The sequence below is a fragment of the Stegastes partitus genome, unplaced genomic scaffold (genome assembly GCF_000690725.1).
Source record: "Stegastes partitus isolate 25-593 unplaced genomic scaffold, Stegastes_partitus-1.0.2 Scaffold615, whole genome shotgun sequence".
Lineage (NCBI taxonomy): Eukaryota > Metazoa > Chordata > Actinopteri > Pomacentridae > Stegastes > Stegastes partitus.
Window position 1 is genome coordinate 243,458 of NW_007578346.1, and position 16,668 is coordinate 260,125.

The 16,668-nt window shown below is 42.4% G+C and overlaps 1 protein-coding gene across 5 annotated transcripts in view; it reads right to left on the minus strand.

Moving 5' to 3' along the window:
* The window catches only part of dmxl2 (Dmx-like 2), a 44,963-nt gene extending 28,916 nt beyond the window's left edge, over positions 1 to 16,047 (minus strand). For 2 of the 5 annotated variants that reach the window (XM_008289456.1, XM_008289454.1), the window contains exons 1-14: positions 15,670 to 16,047; positions 7,283 to 7,408; positions 6,942 to 7,013; positions 6,740 to 6,818; positions 6,394 to 6,538; positions 5,446 to 5,512; positions 5,188 to 5,360; positions 3,672 to 3,852; positions 3,341 to 3,521; positions 3,025 to 3,243; positions 2,657 to 2,928; positions 1,278 to 1,547; positions 876 to 1,105; positions 44 to 246 (exon numbers count right to left, since the gene is read on the minus strand). In XM_008289456.1, coding sequence (XP_008287678.1) covers positions 44 to 246; positions 876 to 1,105; positions 1,278 to 1,547; positions 2,657 to 2,928; positions 3,025 to 3,243; positions 3,341 to 3,521; positions 3,672 to 3,852; positions 5,188 to 5,360; positions 5,446 to 5,512; positions 6,394 to 6,538; positions 6,740 to 6,818; positions 6,942 to 7,013; positions 7,283 to 7,408; positions 15,670 to 15,756 — 2,305 coding nt within the window. In that variant the 5' untranslated portion in view covers positions 15,757 to 16,047. Of the gene's footprint in view, positions 1 to 43; positions 247 to 875; positions 1,106 to 1,277; positions 1,548 to 2,656; positions 3,244 to 3,340; positions 3,522 to 3,671; positions 3,853 to 5,187; positions 5,361 to 5,445; positions 5,513 to 6,393; positions 6,539 to 6,739; positions 6,819 to 6,941; positions 7,014 to 7,282; positions 7,409 to 15,669 lie in introns of all 5 variants that reach the window. The other 3 variants (XM_008289453.1, XM_008289452.1, XM_008289455.1) reach the window with 2 other exon arrangements.
* Between the last annotated feature and the right edge of the window lie 621 nt (positions 16,048 to 16,668).

A 16,668-nucleotide genomic window follows, 5' to 3' on the forward strand; every position in this document is an offset into this window, starting at 1 on the left:
TGTTAGAATTGATATCCATAGTAAAAATGTATGATGTGTTTACCGAGCACAGAGCTGGGTACTAGTGTCGGTAGCCAAGCAACATTGCTGAAGGCAGATGTGTGCAGGGAGTTGATGCGTGCCAGTTCAGAGACCCCTCCGGTGCAGGACAAGGGTCCAATGTGGTCCACTCTCCACAAAATCAACTCGCTGTAAATGGCGTTGGGGTCATGGAAGGTCCTTGTGGCGGCGTTACGAAGCTGCTTCCTGGTAGTGCATAAGTAATGCATGATCAGAACTCATGTTTCATGCACAGGACAAGAAGTTCATCATTTATGAAAACCTGTCAGAGTGTGTTACAATAAGCAACATCTTTGACATTTCAACCATGTGCTGCTTGTCTATTCTTTCTTCTCTTTTGTATCCTGCTCTCACACATACAGATGTAGAGTAGTAAGCAGTCTGAAGCCTCTCATGAAGCTACGGCAATAATTCACATACTCTGCCCTTACTGGCCTGTCTGGTTCTGACATAGCTGCCATACTTCACACAAGGAAGTAGTTAAATCCTTGTACAGATTATTTCCCTGAGTACAGAATAGATTTTTTTGCCATCTCTCTTTACGCACTCAAACTGGCAAGATTGATTAGCACTGCAGTATTGTATCTGTGCTGGAAGCAATGGAGTAGTAAACAACTCTGTGCTTCTGTGGGCAATAAAATGAGTGGGGTTGGCTCTCACATGGTTGCTGCTCACATTGCATCAGAAGTCATTTACATATAGTTGGGCTTTTCTCTGTGCCAGATTCCATTCACAATAACTAACAGCTTCTCGTTCTCCCAACAAGCCTAATATGTGAGCTGCCCTGTATTCAGTGCCTTTTCTATGTTCCCTACCTGGGGAGTCCCTTCGGTAAGGGAAAGGTAGGAGGCTGCTCTCCTTCCAGGCTGCCAGGGGCTGATGGAGGGGTGAGTAGGGCATTGTGGTGGGAGGAGGTCAGCAGCAGTGGCAGCACTGTGTGACAGGCCTGGTCATTCAGATGGAAACGGTGGCCACAGTACCGGAACTTGTGAGATACAGTCAGTACGTTGGAGAAGGCAGAACGCTCAGCAAATGTCACTGCCCACTGCAGACAGAGGAAAACACAACATTTTGTGTGAGAAAGCAGAAAATCCCAAATTACGTTACTTGCTTTTTTTGTTTGTTTTTATTTTTTATTTTTTTTGGTTATGACATAAAATTGGTTGACACACAGCACTGGTTCCTGAAAGACAAAAAGGTGAATCTCAACCTTGTACCTGGTTAAGAGATCCATCAACATGCTTGGAGACCATCATGACAGCAGGACTAATTCCAGGGTGAGGGATGGGGGAGGCAGAAACAGCGGGTGAACCCAGGCCGGCCGAGGCTGAAGCCGAGTGGGAGACATGTTGGAGCATCCTCCCCTGCTCGCCTGCCCCGGCGCTCTCACCCTCAGTCAAAGTGCAGGCGTACATCAGGATGTTTTTACTCAACGAGTTGGCATCACCTGTAGGAAATGCTACTGGAATACGGGAGGAGAAGGACACCTGGTGGAAGAGGTGGAGGAAAATTAAAAACCATTAAAAGCAAAGCCACATATTCTCTGTAGTATTTCAGCCCTGTGGAGACCTAATTAGCAATTTCTACCAATATGATGTCAGCTGACTGGTTCATCTGTAGCAACAGCATTAAAAAGCCACTATTTAGATTACACACTGATGCTCAGAAGTGAGTCATAAAAATACATAGCTTATGAGGTGTATATCATATATACACCAACACTTTCTACAGCATATATAGACAAAGCACCATGAAATGTATGTTATAAAGTACACGTGTGTTCTCTTGTTATGCTCACAAACACAAAGTGTCTACGTACAGTCCTGTAACCCTGCCGTCCATGCAATGTAATGCCACATGACATATCTGTAGAGTTGTCACAGCTGATCATATTGAGGCTGATTCTGTTATATTTTAAAGCATCTGTATCAACTAAAATACAGCAAATCAAATTGCAATGCTTTCTTTGCTGTACTCTGTTGTGTCTTGTTTTCCCCGGGCAGCTTGTGTTGAAGCGCTGCTGTTCTTAAGGACAGCCAGGCTCTACAGATTCTCGCTGCATATCAAAGTGAAAATATGAGTGTGTGAATGTGAAAAATGATTTTGGTGCATCATTTCAGACATGCAACTTGGCAAAATACACACATTTTCAAAACACTGGCAAAATCAATTTCTCCTACTTATTCTCATCAGCAAACAGCACAACATGTACACAACATTCATGTAGTGGCTTCTCATATTTAGCTGGTCCCAACCATCGCTTTCACTTGCTAAAATGACAAATGTAGCCTGAGGCAGGTCATATCAGCTGTTGCAAATTAACATTAATTCCACGAGTAACTTGAGGAAGCACAGAGGAATGCCCTGACTCTCCTCTGGAGGAAATAAAAGGAATATTACGAGTCTTACATAAGGAGTGCTGAGTCACCTTGTGTTTTAGGCAGACTTTAACCACAGCCACACAGCTGCCACTATGTGTGTATGAGAGTGAGCAAATATACTACTGAATTTGAATCACAAGGCTTAAAAAGAGGGAAAAAGTTTCTCATTTGCAGAATATGAAAAAGAGTTTTCATGTCCTTGTCTGTTTGCTCACCTGAACTTGTCTGAAGATGCCCTGGTTGAACTCGTCCAAGTACTTCACATGCCAAACAAGGAAAGATCCATCAGAAGGATGGATGGTAAACAGCATGTCTGGACTCTTGTTCCACTCTGTGATCAGAGTCTCCATCTTCCTCTCTAGCAGCATGGAGGGCAAAGGCATGCTGGAGCTGGATCCCGGTGACGATGCCTTGGTGCTGCCCTGCTCCCCGGACTCACCTTCTTCTCCATGCTCTGAGGACGCTTTGTCAGACATCTCATCCAGGTCTAGAAAGACAGAAAAGAATACACTTTTACAAAATGATTCTGCTATAAAGCTACCGTGTTTATGGAGCTGCACATCAGCCAGGCTGTGGGTCATACCAAAGTCAAACTTCATCGGGGATCCTTCAGGGTCCAGGGGGTCGTCAGTAGTCTGGTCCAGCTGCTGTTCAGAGAACTTGCGAAGTTGCAGCATAAAGAGGTCCATGGAGGAAGTGAAACTGAGGTCCTTATTGTTAAGCCAGTGAACCATGAAGCCTCCACCACCAGTGCCATCGTCTGGGTTGAACACGGCAGAGTCAGCTAGCACTGGTGGGATATCTGACAGAGAAACAAGAGGGGTAGATAAAACATTACTCAAGCTCAGCGTAGGTTAACAGTTGCACTCAATAAACCAGTTCCAACAAAAACACCCTACCTGTGTTGGGGTTAATACTGGCTGAGATATGAAAGTGACACAGGGCATTGGCATGATGAGCGATGTGGCGATGGGTGTGTGTGTCCTGTGTGCCAAGCTGGGAGGGCAGCAGTTCGCTGTGTGCCACTAGAGCAGAGGACCGTCGGCGGCCCCGACGCAGATGTTTGAGGTGGTGGATTGACTAACCAAGGAAGGAAAAAGAATGAAACCAAGAAAACAGGTTTATATGTTTTCTTTATATTTACATTTTGTCTTCCCTAATATATGTATATACAAATGGTATTAGTTTTATGCTTTCTTTTGAGGTCTTTTTAATCAGATCTCAGTGTACCTCCAAAGCATGCTGGATCTTGTCCTTATTGCCTGCCAGGCCTGGCAGGCTGGAGCTGAAGGAGTGTGTGTTCTCAGAGATCTGTCCTCCAAGCAGACTATCTTCCGGTAACAGGGTCTCTGACCATAACCTACACACACCATCCTCGCAGGATGTCAGCAACACATTGCACACTGAACCCCTATAAAACAACAGCAGAAGGATTAATTCCTTTTTTATTACGAGTTTGTCCATTACAAAAATGTTACATCAAAATACGTTACAATCAAGCAATCAAGGCAGATTTCAGTACCTAGATCTGAACACAATTACAACAATCATGACTGTGATAACAAGTTTGACAGTATAAGCACTGGATGTAGCAGATGAGTTATTGTGACTCACTCCACAAAACCACCCAGTAATTTAACTATATTTTCTAAAAACACCCAGTGAATCAAACACCCATCACTATGGACATGATTAAGTAGAAGTGCAAGTTAGAGGAATAACAATGAACCTCTTCAAAATCTTACTGCAGGAGCGAAAATAGAGTGGCCATTATTTGTAAATCCAATAATACGCTAAAGATTCACAAACAAAACAGACAACTTATTTATCATGGTCTTGTCTGACACTCTGAATATGAATTTGAAATATGCTTATTGAAAAATTACAACTGACACTTCAGTTTTGCTCAGCCTACCCAGCCGGCTTGCATTGAGAACGAGGAAAAGGCAGAAACAAAATAAAAGTCAAGACCACATTAAATGGATGAATTTGCTGATTCACTCAGCTGAAAGGCCAAACCGAGAACTCCTGCTCACTGGCTGCTTCCACAACTGATTTAACATTGTTAATTTGCTCAGTTGCCACAGATAAATGCGGCAGATGCCAAATAGCAGCTTGGGACGCTGGTCAGCAGCAGGCACTCAACAACAGCCTCACACATGGCAGACTGACCGCTGTGTAGGTCGACGTTCTGTGATAAGTTATTTAAAAGTCAGTGACAACAGTCCTGGCTGCTCTTCTTAGAAAATGTATACCCTTGTTATTTTTGTTACAGGGACAAGCCCGACACTACACAAATTATGCATACTCAGTGTCACATTGCAGGGTCCTGAGGGCAGACTGCTTACTGAGACTGGGAACCATGGTGAATCACATAAATATGCAATCACAATAAACCTTTACACTTTGTGCAAATTGCAATCACAGCATCTGCTCTGACATTTTAAAAAACTGACATAAACTTGCCATAAAAACATAGTATGCTTGGTATTTAAATACTGGAAATCAGGCAAAAGGAGTCTCCATATTGCAATTTAAAACCCTTAAAATTGACCATTATATAGAAGCAATCACACAGGGTAAAAACAATGTAGGCAATGCTGTAATTTTTACATATTAACATGTGATTCAGAAGAGGGAAAATCTCTTTTTTTATTCGAACATGTCATGCTTTAGACACCAACAAGCATGCACTAAAAGGTAAGCAACTAGCTGGCTATGTCTATGATTGTGTTTGCTTTCTTACTTGGGCATGAACTTGCTGGTCTTCCTCCAGGACACCCCGGTGACTGAGCGAGGATGAGCCAGGTAAACAAAGGAGAAGTGAACAGGTAGAGGCTTTTTATCAGACGGGTCGTGGACCACCACTGCAGAACGCCAGCCCGTGGTGGGATACCACACCTTGAGTAAACAATCATCCTGTGCATACAAGGACGTGTTAACATAAGAACTTGCCAACAGACTACACAATTACAAAAATGGTGCAACAGTGGATTGTTTGTACCTTTCCAACTGTTGCAAAGTACTCCCCATCAGGAGACCACTTGGCGGCATGAACAGATGCAGCAGTCCTACGAGGAACACCAGGATAAACAACAAAATCAGCTATATTCACTTCTTCATGGCTAACGCGACGCAGTAAAACAAGACAATTGGTTTCTCTTGTCAGCTGTCAGTGTGTATGTGTGGTAGCTTTGTGCATAATCTATTATCGGTCATTTCAGACATTGCACTCTCCTGCTCTGGAGGATTTCCATGTGTCATCATATAACAATTACTAACATAGTATTATGTGTCTGTGTCTACACGGCTAAAAGCACAGGCTGCAGACTCAAAAGAGTGGCTTACAGCAGCGCATACAAACCTTTCATGTGAGGCCAGGTGCATCTGGATAATCAGTAACTGCCTATAAGCTTTTAATAGTAAAAATTATAATTTCACAACCTTTAGGAGGAAAATTTCAGGTTAATATTTTGTCTGCACAGGGCAAGGAGTAACACTTCACTGCATACATAAATTCCACTGTCAGAAATGACTGAAACATTTTGCTTGAGTTTTACCTTGATGTAGCTCATGTGAAGAAAAAGTGCACGTGCAAATTAAAATCCTTTTTTACATTTCTACAAAACTGACAGTAAAGTCAATTTTTTTAAAGATAAAGAAAAATCTTTTCACTTCAAATTACATGTAACAAACCTCCTAAATAAAGCTTTTACTGGCTTGCTATTTACAATAAATTGGAACAAGTATTGAGTGAGGATGGAATGAAGGAAATTTGTTCCACATGTAGTTTAATGGTCGTCAGTTGACTGCAAAGACATTTTCATATTTGCTTCATCACTACTGCTGACCCAATATACATAATCTTGAAATAACATGTTTTTTTTTGTTTTTTTAGATGCTTTTGCAGTATGTACAAATGCAAAAACTACAACAACAACAAAATACGTACTTGCACTGCCAGACGCAGTTCCAGTCATTGAGGACAGGGTGGGGCTTGTCCTCAATCAGCTGCCCATCCTCCTCCTCTATTAGGGCATCAGTCAGTGGAGGAGCCCACAGCTGGAGCCGCTCAGTTGCTGCTAGGATACGGTTCCCTGAAGACACAAAAGCACTGTTACACACCTCATGTCCCACGTTGGCTGGTACAGTAGACAGAGCCACATGCACGCTGTGACTCTTACATAATGCACATGCTGTTCCAGACAAACAAAAAGGGGGCTAGGAGTGGAAGCTGTCTGTATCGTGGATTAATGTTTTTTTTAGACATCTGTTAAACACAAAAAGCATTGGTGTACCTTGTGGGTCCCAGGCCAGGTTGTAGGTGATGGCATCAAGGAAGAACTGTCCTGTCTTTTGCCACTGATAGTTAAGCTGCTGTTAGTGGTTGGAGAGCGACACACACCATGCAATGTTATTGGCACACACGTGTGATTAAACCCACTAGAAATTGATTTGAATCACTGTATCTGTCTAAAACTCCTGACATTCATTACTCACCTTGTGGCGTTTATTTGGGTTGGTAGAAAGGGGTTCAAAGATGCAGACTGTGTTTCCGTAGGATGCAGCAATCTAAAAATAAAGAGCTGTGTTCATCATCACAACATTACTCACCCCATCAGTGCTTCTGCACAGTCATTCCCACAGGAGAGAGGGGTAAGTGGGGAGTGGTGCAGGAAAGCGGGATAGCAAGGAAGAGAAAAGCATGGGCAGCACAAGATGGGAGCAAACATGGCTAAATGTACCTCTTTATGCTCAGCGTAATTGATAATGCCTTCTGGCTACACAGAAAAACTAACACTGTGTGTGGGAGTGTGTCTGAGTGTGCAGCCAACACTTACCCTGCCAAGCTGGTGGGAGCACTCCACACAGCCCACCTGTATGTTTCCATTCTGAGCTCCTGGGATAATCTGAACACACTCAAAGTCACTAGCCAAGATCACCACATCACACCCTGAGCCATAGGCCTGAAAAGAAAAGGGTACAAGAGAAATGTAATCAGAACAACAGACAAAAAAAATGGAAGCACTTAAACTTAAAATGGTAAACATCACTCCAAAAATGCTTTAACACGATAAATAATACCACTGGAAACAAGACCTCCCATCTATTCATTAACTTTTACAGTATATATGTTCTAGTACTTTACATTCTGTGCAGCGTGTTTCTTCCTGATTTAAATTTCCTTATGAATACATTAAAACTGTACATACGTTCTAAATAAAAGCAGACCATCATAATGCGCAAAAGGGCCGGTGGAAGTGAAATATATGAGGCTGTGGTGGTTAATAAATAAACACTTAGCCAACCTCATTTCTCTGAAATAGCTGGTCCAATCACAGTGAAGCATGAGGGCATCGGCTCAACAACTGAAAAGTGGTTTCTTCAGGAAATTATATGATTAGCTAAATGGTGCAGAGCAGCATGACCACTGAGCACATCCTCAAATCTGTTATTTAACATGTCAAATGAACTCAAAAATAAATCTTACAAAATGATAAACCTGTTACGTTTGTCATAGGTCATACCATAAACAATGTGACACAACAGCATTTACACCGTCATGCAGCTCTCAAAGTGTGAGATTCTACCTTTGCTGCGAACAAAGTAGAGAAATGGGCAATGACACACAGAGTTGGTGAGCCGCTGTAATTGTCCAAATAAACAACAACTGAGTCATAATGGTGTGTGTCTGATGCATGTAGTATTGTATGGGGTTATATTGCACCAATCTGGCATAATTTCTATGTGATTTAATAAAGGTATGCACAGCGTGTTGTACTGCATACAAGGTATTTCCTGGCTCAGAATGGGCCTTCAGCAGGTATTTACGCATGACTAGACCAAAGTCAATCAGTCTGTTCCCTTATTAGACAGAAACCGATGCATTTTTTCTGTTTCTGTGAACTCTGATAAGAAAAATGGTTAAAAACGTCTAATTTTTCAGTCTCAATTCTAATTATTTTGGCACTGGTGAGTTTTCTTTGATGCTGAAGAAAACCTCTTTGGGGGTGCCCAAACCCCCGTGTGCAGCAAAAACTCTGGCGTGGTGGAAGAGCACTCGATATAACACTTCTCAAATCAAAGGCTTGAGACTCATTAACGTATGTCAGGTGTTGGACCAGAAATAGGCATGCATGACATCTATCCCCAGCACAAAGTCTGAGACCCATTTTCCCCTGAAATACTAACAAGTCGCTCTGTGCTGCCTCTTTGCAAAGAACCTCAAACCTGTATGCAACATGCACTGTGCACTCGCAAGTCACACACAAGTACAAAGCAGATATCAAGGTCAGGAAAATATCACACTGTCAGAGCGTTATTTGCGCTGATTGTAGTGCTGCCACAAAAACAGAGCTCACAATGGCGTCTATATGAATATTGCATTAGGAGGGCGAGATATTAGTACAACGTGGCAGGTATCTTAAACCACTTGAAGGCTGCGGTGATGAAACTAACATAGAAGCCAAATAATGTAAGTAAATCACCATAAGATGCAGTTTTACAACTCACTTCATGAAAAAAAGAACCTACTCATGCAATAAATATACATGATAATTTCCCACGCTTAATGGGCAGACTTGAGCTAAGATTTGGAACATGGGCTGGAAGGTAAGCTGATACAATGGGGATTGCTGGCAGCTGGCATACATGAGTAGAATGGCAGGAATGGCAGCAGCACCTGGGAGACAGGCAAGCTGGCCTCCGAGAAACAGTACAGTCAGGATGACGGCTCGTGTCTTTCATTATTCAGGAGAACAGGAGGAGAGGCTGAGAACCACTGGGTCACACGACAGCACAGCATTATAGCCAGTGGTATAATATAAAGTGACAGCTAGAGGTTGAAGTTATAGTGAAAATTATCATACAATTATACATTACCTACTGTAACATAATATGTGGGCGACAGGTAAGAAAAAGAAGCGAGGGAAACGCAGGATGTGCTTTACTATTACTGCGGCATTTGCTTCCGCACATTATAGCTGGAATTAAAAGCGGTCACCGTCACACACTGTCTAGGACTGCTCTGCACCTCTTGCTCTCATCCACACTCACACAGACAAGATAATGTGTGGGTCCATTCACCTCTCTGTGTCAGGAAGGTAATTTGGCCATAGCAGGACCTTGAGCTAGTAAGCTTGACTGTATCTGCCCTAAACCGGATGGACCTATCATCATTGCTTTGTTCAGCTGGCCTGGCCTTGTTTGTGTTCTTTCTTTCATCATCCACAAATCCACATGCTCAGGTGCACACACACACAGACAACAGCATCAAGGCGCCGAGGTATGGCATACAAAGTAGGATATTTCAATGGTAGTAGCAGCATCATGCTGATTTACGGCATTGTGGTAAATTTGGGGTAGACAAAATGCACGGTTCGGCACAATTTCAGTACAGCAAAGGAAGCAAATTAAATGCATAAAATACAATTTTTGTCATTTGTTTTGGCAAAACTGACAAGGGTCTGCTTCGTGGGCGACTGACTGACTTGTAAAGTGTGAGCAGAGAAGTCCTGGTCAGGTTCTGTCTGTGTAGGAGGACACAATTAAAACATGGAGTTGACACATCATACAAGATTAATAAAAAATTGCACAGTGTCTGCTCAGCTTTCAGGGCTAATCCTAAGCATGTCTTGGCTGATAGACTGGCACTGGTACACTGCCAAGCTGTTCCAGGTGGAACCTGCGCTCTAGAATTTCTGTTCTGGGATATTTACTGTTTTTTGACAGTAACTGTATACCAGGGCATGGTGAACAGAAGTCTCATACCCAAGTGAAAGCACCTTAGTCAATGCCACATGGATGTATACACGTATTATCCCACCCTCTACGGAAACATCAGCACACCTTCATATCTACAAATGGAAGATTTAACAGCAGAAACAAACAGAACCAAAATGTCATTATTGTCTTCATTGATGCCTATGACATTTGAAGCCAGTTAGGAGATCAATCGTTTTCACAGCGTTTGTTGTCTGGAGTCTTTAAATAGAAAATATTCAACAGTCATTACTAGAGAATCCTCTCCCATTTCTAACATCTCAATAAATCAACCGTTTTTAGGCACAGCATTTTACAAGTTCGCTCTGCATGACTGCATTCATATGTTGTGTGCAAAGGCCATTGGAGAGACAGTGAGACAGATTTTTAAGGTAAGTCAGCAAAGAGATTAGGGACCTTATGACCATTAGTCAGCTACAACTCTATTTCAATCACAGGCAAAGCTTAAAAAAAATACTAATGAAAACACAGGGGTTTGCTGAAACCTCATTCTAATCTTTTTAATGTTTATCTGACTGTCAGGATTTTTTTTTTGTTTAAATCAGCATTAAGAGACGTCACCAATTCTGTAAATCTATTTGGATCTACATCCAAATATTTGCAACTTATAAACCCACTGGCTGAACAAGTGCCTCCCTGAAGCAGCAAGGTTTCCTTCAGACATGTAAGCTGCTTACTTCAAGAACATTGCTGCCTTTGGATAAACATTACCTGTCTGTCAACGAAGCTGTGGCATCTGAGGTGAGCAGAGAAACAATGGACTGTATTGTTATGCAAAAACCTGAACCTCTGGTTTTACTGTTATGCTATGGGAAGTTGTTTGCTGGCATTGTTTAGGTGCCCTTGTCCCCTTCGAGGGAAGGGTCAATGCAAATCAAAACAAAGTTGTTTCTTCTGAGTGATCGCCTTATCCTCTGATGAAACATTTCTATCCCAATGGAGTGGTCTCTTTCAGGATGACAATGCCCCCATCCATTGGGCACACAGGGTCACTCAACGGTCAGATGAAAGTGTAAAAATGATCATATATTAAGGCCTTTGCAGCCACCAGATCTAAACCCAACTGAACAACTATAGGAGATTTTGGGCCGATGCGTGAGACATCGCTCTCCACAACCATCACCAAAACCACAAAAGAGGGAATATTCTTTGAAGGAATGGTGTTTTAACCCTCAAATAAGAGTCCCAGAGACTCTTGGAATCAATACCAAGGTGCGGTGAAGTTGTTCTGTTGGCACATGGTGGCCCAACACCTTATTAAGGACCCTCATGTTGGTTGGGTTTTTCCTGACATTTTGTAGGGTATTTTATAAAAAGCCCTTTAAAGCTTTAGAGTTTTTCCCAGTATTGCGCTTTTAAGTTAACCAGAGGAGTAGTACTAGAGAAAAGGGATGTGAATATTACAGTTTGATGTACCAAAACAGCTCTTTCTGAATCACCAAACTGTCTTTGGTTCTTACCCAACTCTGGGAAACCCCTGCATCATTCTTTAAAAAAAACACTGTCAGCAAACTCCACTTCTAGTATGCTGAAAGACAGCATGGGTATCTACATTACATAATTATATTGTCTTGTGAAGATGACGCACATCTTGCAAGGTGACCATTTTAAAAGTTATTTGAACACTAGCAGCCACCATGAAGCAGAGATGTAGCTGCTTTTCAGGATGTGATGTATTTTGGGGTGAAAGAGTAAATTCCGTCATGTGCTTTGACAATGAAAGTAGATAAGAGGAAGAGAATGAGAGATCACTTCTGCCTTCTTTCCTTTAAAGCCAACTTCTTCCCCTTGTGTGATGCAATCATGCAAGTAATCACGTTCCACAGCCACAGCTGTGACTGCATTTAACGTTTTCATCTTTGTGCTAGTTAGTGGGCGTTAAGCTGAGGTTAAAAACCTCTGCTGCAAGCACTTTAAAAACATGAAATGATCAATTACGACCCATAGTAACCTGGTGCCTCTGTCAATCTGTATGAAGACATTATCCCTGGCAAAGCCTATAGCACGGACCTGTACTCTGACCCTCCTGTCCGAAGTCATACTATATGGGCCTTGCTATTTTCTGCAGCATGACTACAATGAAACAGTGGGCACAAACAACCAGATGTGGCTTCAGTCTTTCTCTATTCTATTTCGTTTATCATATCAAACTTGATCAATGTAGCCAGTCAGACTGGCTGCAATTACAGCAACTTCTTGGACCACTTTTAGAGGCACAGTACTCTATAAATATATTTAGTCAGATGAATTACAAAGCTCATTGCATATTGGCATATACCTCTTTAGACATAGAAGATATTTGTATTTGGCTCACTGCCTTAGTTTGGTAGAGGCTGCATACATTTCTTCTAATATTTATCATGTTTATATATTAATGATGAGCTGGAAAAAAAACTTTTAATATGCCATACCAATTTTCTGTAATTGGTGGCAAAACTACACAGGTAAATGAAATATGGAACTACAACCACTGCACTTGCAAATACATACTTGCAGTGATCAAAAAAAATCTGGCAGAATGCTTCTTGCAGGGGCTGCTTTAGAAAAACTGAATTAATAAATTAGATAGCATTAAGAGGCAACACTTAAAAGTTTAGTAAACTCACACTAGCTCAATATACAAACAGTTGTAGAAAACTTCACGCAAACATTTATGTACATCCATCTTTGGCCAGGCTGCATTACTATCTTGCATTATGCGGCAATAACTGTATTATGATCTAGGTCAGGATCCAGACGTTAAATAACAAAATTTTGAGAAATACAGAGTCTTGGTGGGGATATGTTCTCTCTCTCCATCCCCCTGTGCTTTCTGGTTTACACGTGCATTCTATTTTTAGCAGATCACACATCTGCAGCTCTGCATATCAAATCCACTAGGCTGTCGGTAGGTACATTTACAGCATCAAGCACAGGCCAAGAAGCACAGTAATAGACAGAAAAATGGTCCTTCGAAACGTTATTGCCACTGTGTAATCAGACTTAAGTCACAGCTGTTCTGTCTTGTGTGTCACTCAACAGATAATAGACTTGAGGCCATATGTACAAATCAAATTTTTTAAAAAGCAATTCATGTAATGCAATTACTCAATTACTAAAATCAACCGAAATTACATTTTCACTGCGTACTTCTTGTTCTCTTTTTTTCTTCCAATTCCTACTCGTAGATTTAAATATTCTCACAGTAGATTCTACATCCACCATCTGTTATCTCACTGGGCTGGCAACAACAGGTCACCTGTAGTTCACCGCGCAGCTCCATTTAAATACATATCTTTCTATTTCTGTCAGTGTGTCAATGCACAAAGTTGAGCACAATACACTGTGGAAGCCATGTTGGAGCTGTTGCACTCATGCCTGCTTTAGGTTAGGTATATGTGTATGTGTGTGTGTGTGTGTTTGTCAGGGTCTGGCCTAGGAGCCCTAGGGGTCAGTGTGAGTGTAACTGCATTGGACATGATGTCTCGTGTTCTTCAAATACCCTCTCAGACACAGAAAGAAAAACACCAGGCACAGAAACACGGGCCCTGTGGCATCGTGCAGGGCTTCAGCTTCACAACCATCTCTGTGTCCTATGTTGTTGAGCAGATATGGCCGTAGGTACGACAGCCGCCTGTTTACATTTTAATTGCCTTGATCTGGAGTCACTGTAAGGGGAAAGAGGCACAACTCCTCTGAAAAGCTTTAACTGTAACACACATGATATAAATAACTAAACAATATTGTCACAGAGAATCAGAAAGAAGGGAGCAGGGTGTGTTTGTTTTTCTGAACAAACAAAACAACAACAACAATACACCAATTCACAAATGAACAGCAGGAACAAACCAAGCCCAGATCTGGCAGCCATTAGACAGGCTTATAGTGATCTCAGCATGAGGGACTGGTGGAGTGCTACATAGCTGCTCAAGAATTTATTGTGAGCTAGAATCGGCAGAATTTAACAAATGCAGCTCTATCGCTTTTTCGTATGAACAAATAAACCTTGTGGTTCAGTTAAATGCTTATTTTAGAGCACATACTGTCGCATTCGTAAATGATGAGCTGCACGACAACATGAACACGCTTTTAATACAACAGACTCCAATGACTTGTGAAGATGACAACTCAATATTAAAGCACTCAGTTAACACAAACCAGCTTTAGTGGGGTGTCCTTATGGGATGTAATGAAAGATGTTCCAGCCATCAATAAAGTCATCATCGTTCATCTTCTGCTCTCAATACAAGAGCTGACTCTGCCATTCAGCTTCGCTCTACTTTTACTCAAACCGATCCATTTTAAGCAAAAGAGCCAACATTTGTTTGATTTGTGATGCATTGTGTACCTCCCCCACCTCCCCTCGCATCTGACGTTACAAAAGAGGATGTAATATCACAGGTTGTTGCCGTGTCTCGCTGCACTAAATGGAATATCGACTCGGCTTCTCGGCCCTGACAAACTTGAGGCACAAAAGAGAAATTCTGGGAAGCTGCCAGACTTAAGACAGACAAATTGAATATTTATATCCCAAAGAGGTCAACGCATATGAGTGACAGGGTTTGATGCTTACAAAACACATGAATGATTTATGTCTGGGCTGCCACATGTAAAATGATAAAAGAAGCAATGCATATCAAGCACTAAATGCATTCTGATTCACTGGAGTCCCAAATGATGACAGACAGCAGCATGTTTGTGAATACATTATTTGCAGAAGCAGCACAACACTGTCATTCAGCCTCCTAGCTCATGTGTCCATATATGGCTCTCTACGTCATGGCTGGCGCAGCTGATGCCAGGATGACAGCGAGCTAATGATCCGTGAGGAGGATTTAACGCCAAATGGTAGCAAGCTTAGCTAGTTCTGCAAGCACACCAAACACAGAGCTCCTCATTCCAACTGCGGTGCGCATTTTTCCTTCTTTATGTTTTCTTCTCTTCTTTTATTTTTTGCCAATCATCACACTGTCACTTGTAGTGCAAAATGTGCGCGTCCCACTGCATATATATATATTCTGCAATAACGTTGTGGCTGCGCAAAGGGATTCCCTTGCAGTAATTCTAACGTTACGAGATGCAGCTAAAGGTCATTTGAGTGGCTAGGGTTAACTGTCTCGCAGCGATAAATAATAGAAACGTTGCCGCAAATGACAGATGCGGACGTTACCGTTGACGGGCTTGTTGTTAGCTTGTCAATGACTGACTGTCAAGGTAAAGGGGAAAATAAATGAGGAGGGCTTGTGACAAGGATGCCCCCGCGTAGTCTCGACCGGACTGTTTGTGAATCCCTCGGTGCGGCAGTTTGGCTAGCTTACCAACCGGCTAGCCACCGCTTTAGCTCGCTAGCCAGCCTCCCCCGTTCACAGCCAATATAACGCCAGTTAGCCACCTATCCAGCTAGCTAGTCAGTCGCTAGCCTCAATGGGTGTCATCTTGAGCGAACGATATCAAAATAAAATCTCACCGTGAACGGAATGTCATTCACGCTTCCCACCGAGTAGCAGCAGTCTCCGGGGTTCACGGCTCCCGTCAGCACCTGATGCAGATGCATTTTCCTTGTATTTTAGCAGCAGATGGGGGGTTTTTAATTATTTATAACGACGAGTCCACCCTTTCGGTTTCTCCATCTAGCAACGACCGGGAATTCCATCAGTAACATTTACGCTGTCCTCGGCCTGGCGGTTGTCGTCCGGCTCCACGAACGGCAGGGCTGCGGGGAATCTGTGTTCGATCCGTGTGAACGTAATTTCATCGGGTCCTGACATCTATTTAAACGCGCACAACTGGCCGCCCGTCGCCTCTCGCTGTCAACACCATCCCTACGATTAATCGTGAGAGCCGAGGCAGCAGGATCTCTGCAGCGATCCTGACATGCGCGTTCCCGACGTTGTCCAGGCACGACTGAATAGCCATAGATCCGCACCGCCTAGATGGGAAAACACAAACTCCTGAATTTACCTGAGCGCTTCATTGGCCATATTCCTGAACTAAATCACACTTATTTGCATCGTCGTGTCTATTCGTTAGGATGACATGCAGTTTAAAGTCAAAATTTGCCATTTTTCTTTCTGGCCCGCCGTGCAGCTGTTCTAGCACTCGTGATTCTATGTTTACGGGGCGCCAGTTTGTGGATTTGAGTTCATTGATCATAATGTTGGGTCTGGGGTAAAATCAAAACTGATTGGGTAATAATTTCGTCAGTGACCGAAAATAAGTTATCAAACGAGAAAAGGCCGTGGAAATAAAGTGCAGCAAGAACCATGCTCGAGCAGGAACAAATGTATGTAGCTGTAGTGTTTTGTCATGTGGTTTTGCACTGTCAACTAAAATAAGGTCTTATACTTATCAAGTGTGGGAAGGTCACACAAGTGTCACTTCCTTTTGATGATGAAGCAATGCCTCAGTAACCCCATTGCTAAGAAGAAAAAAATACATACAGTTACTGAGTTGAACGTAAAAAGTT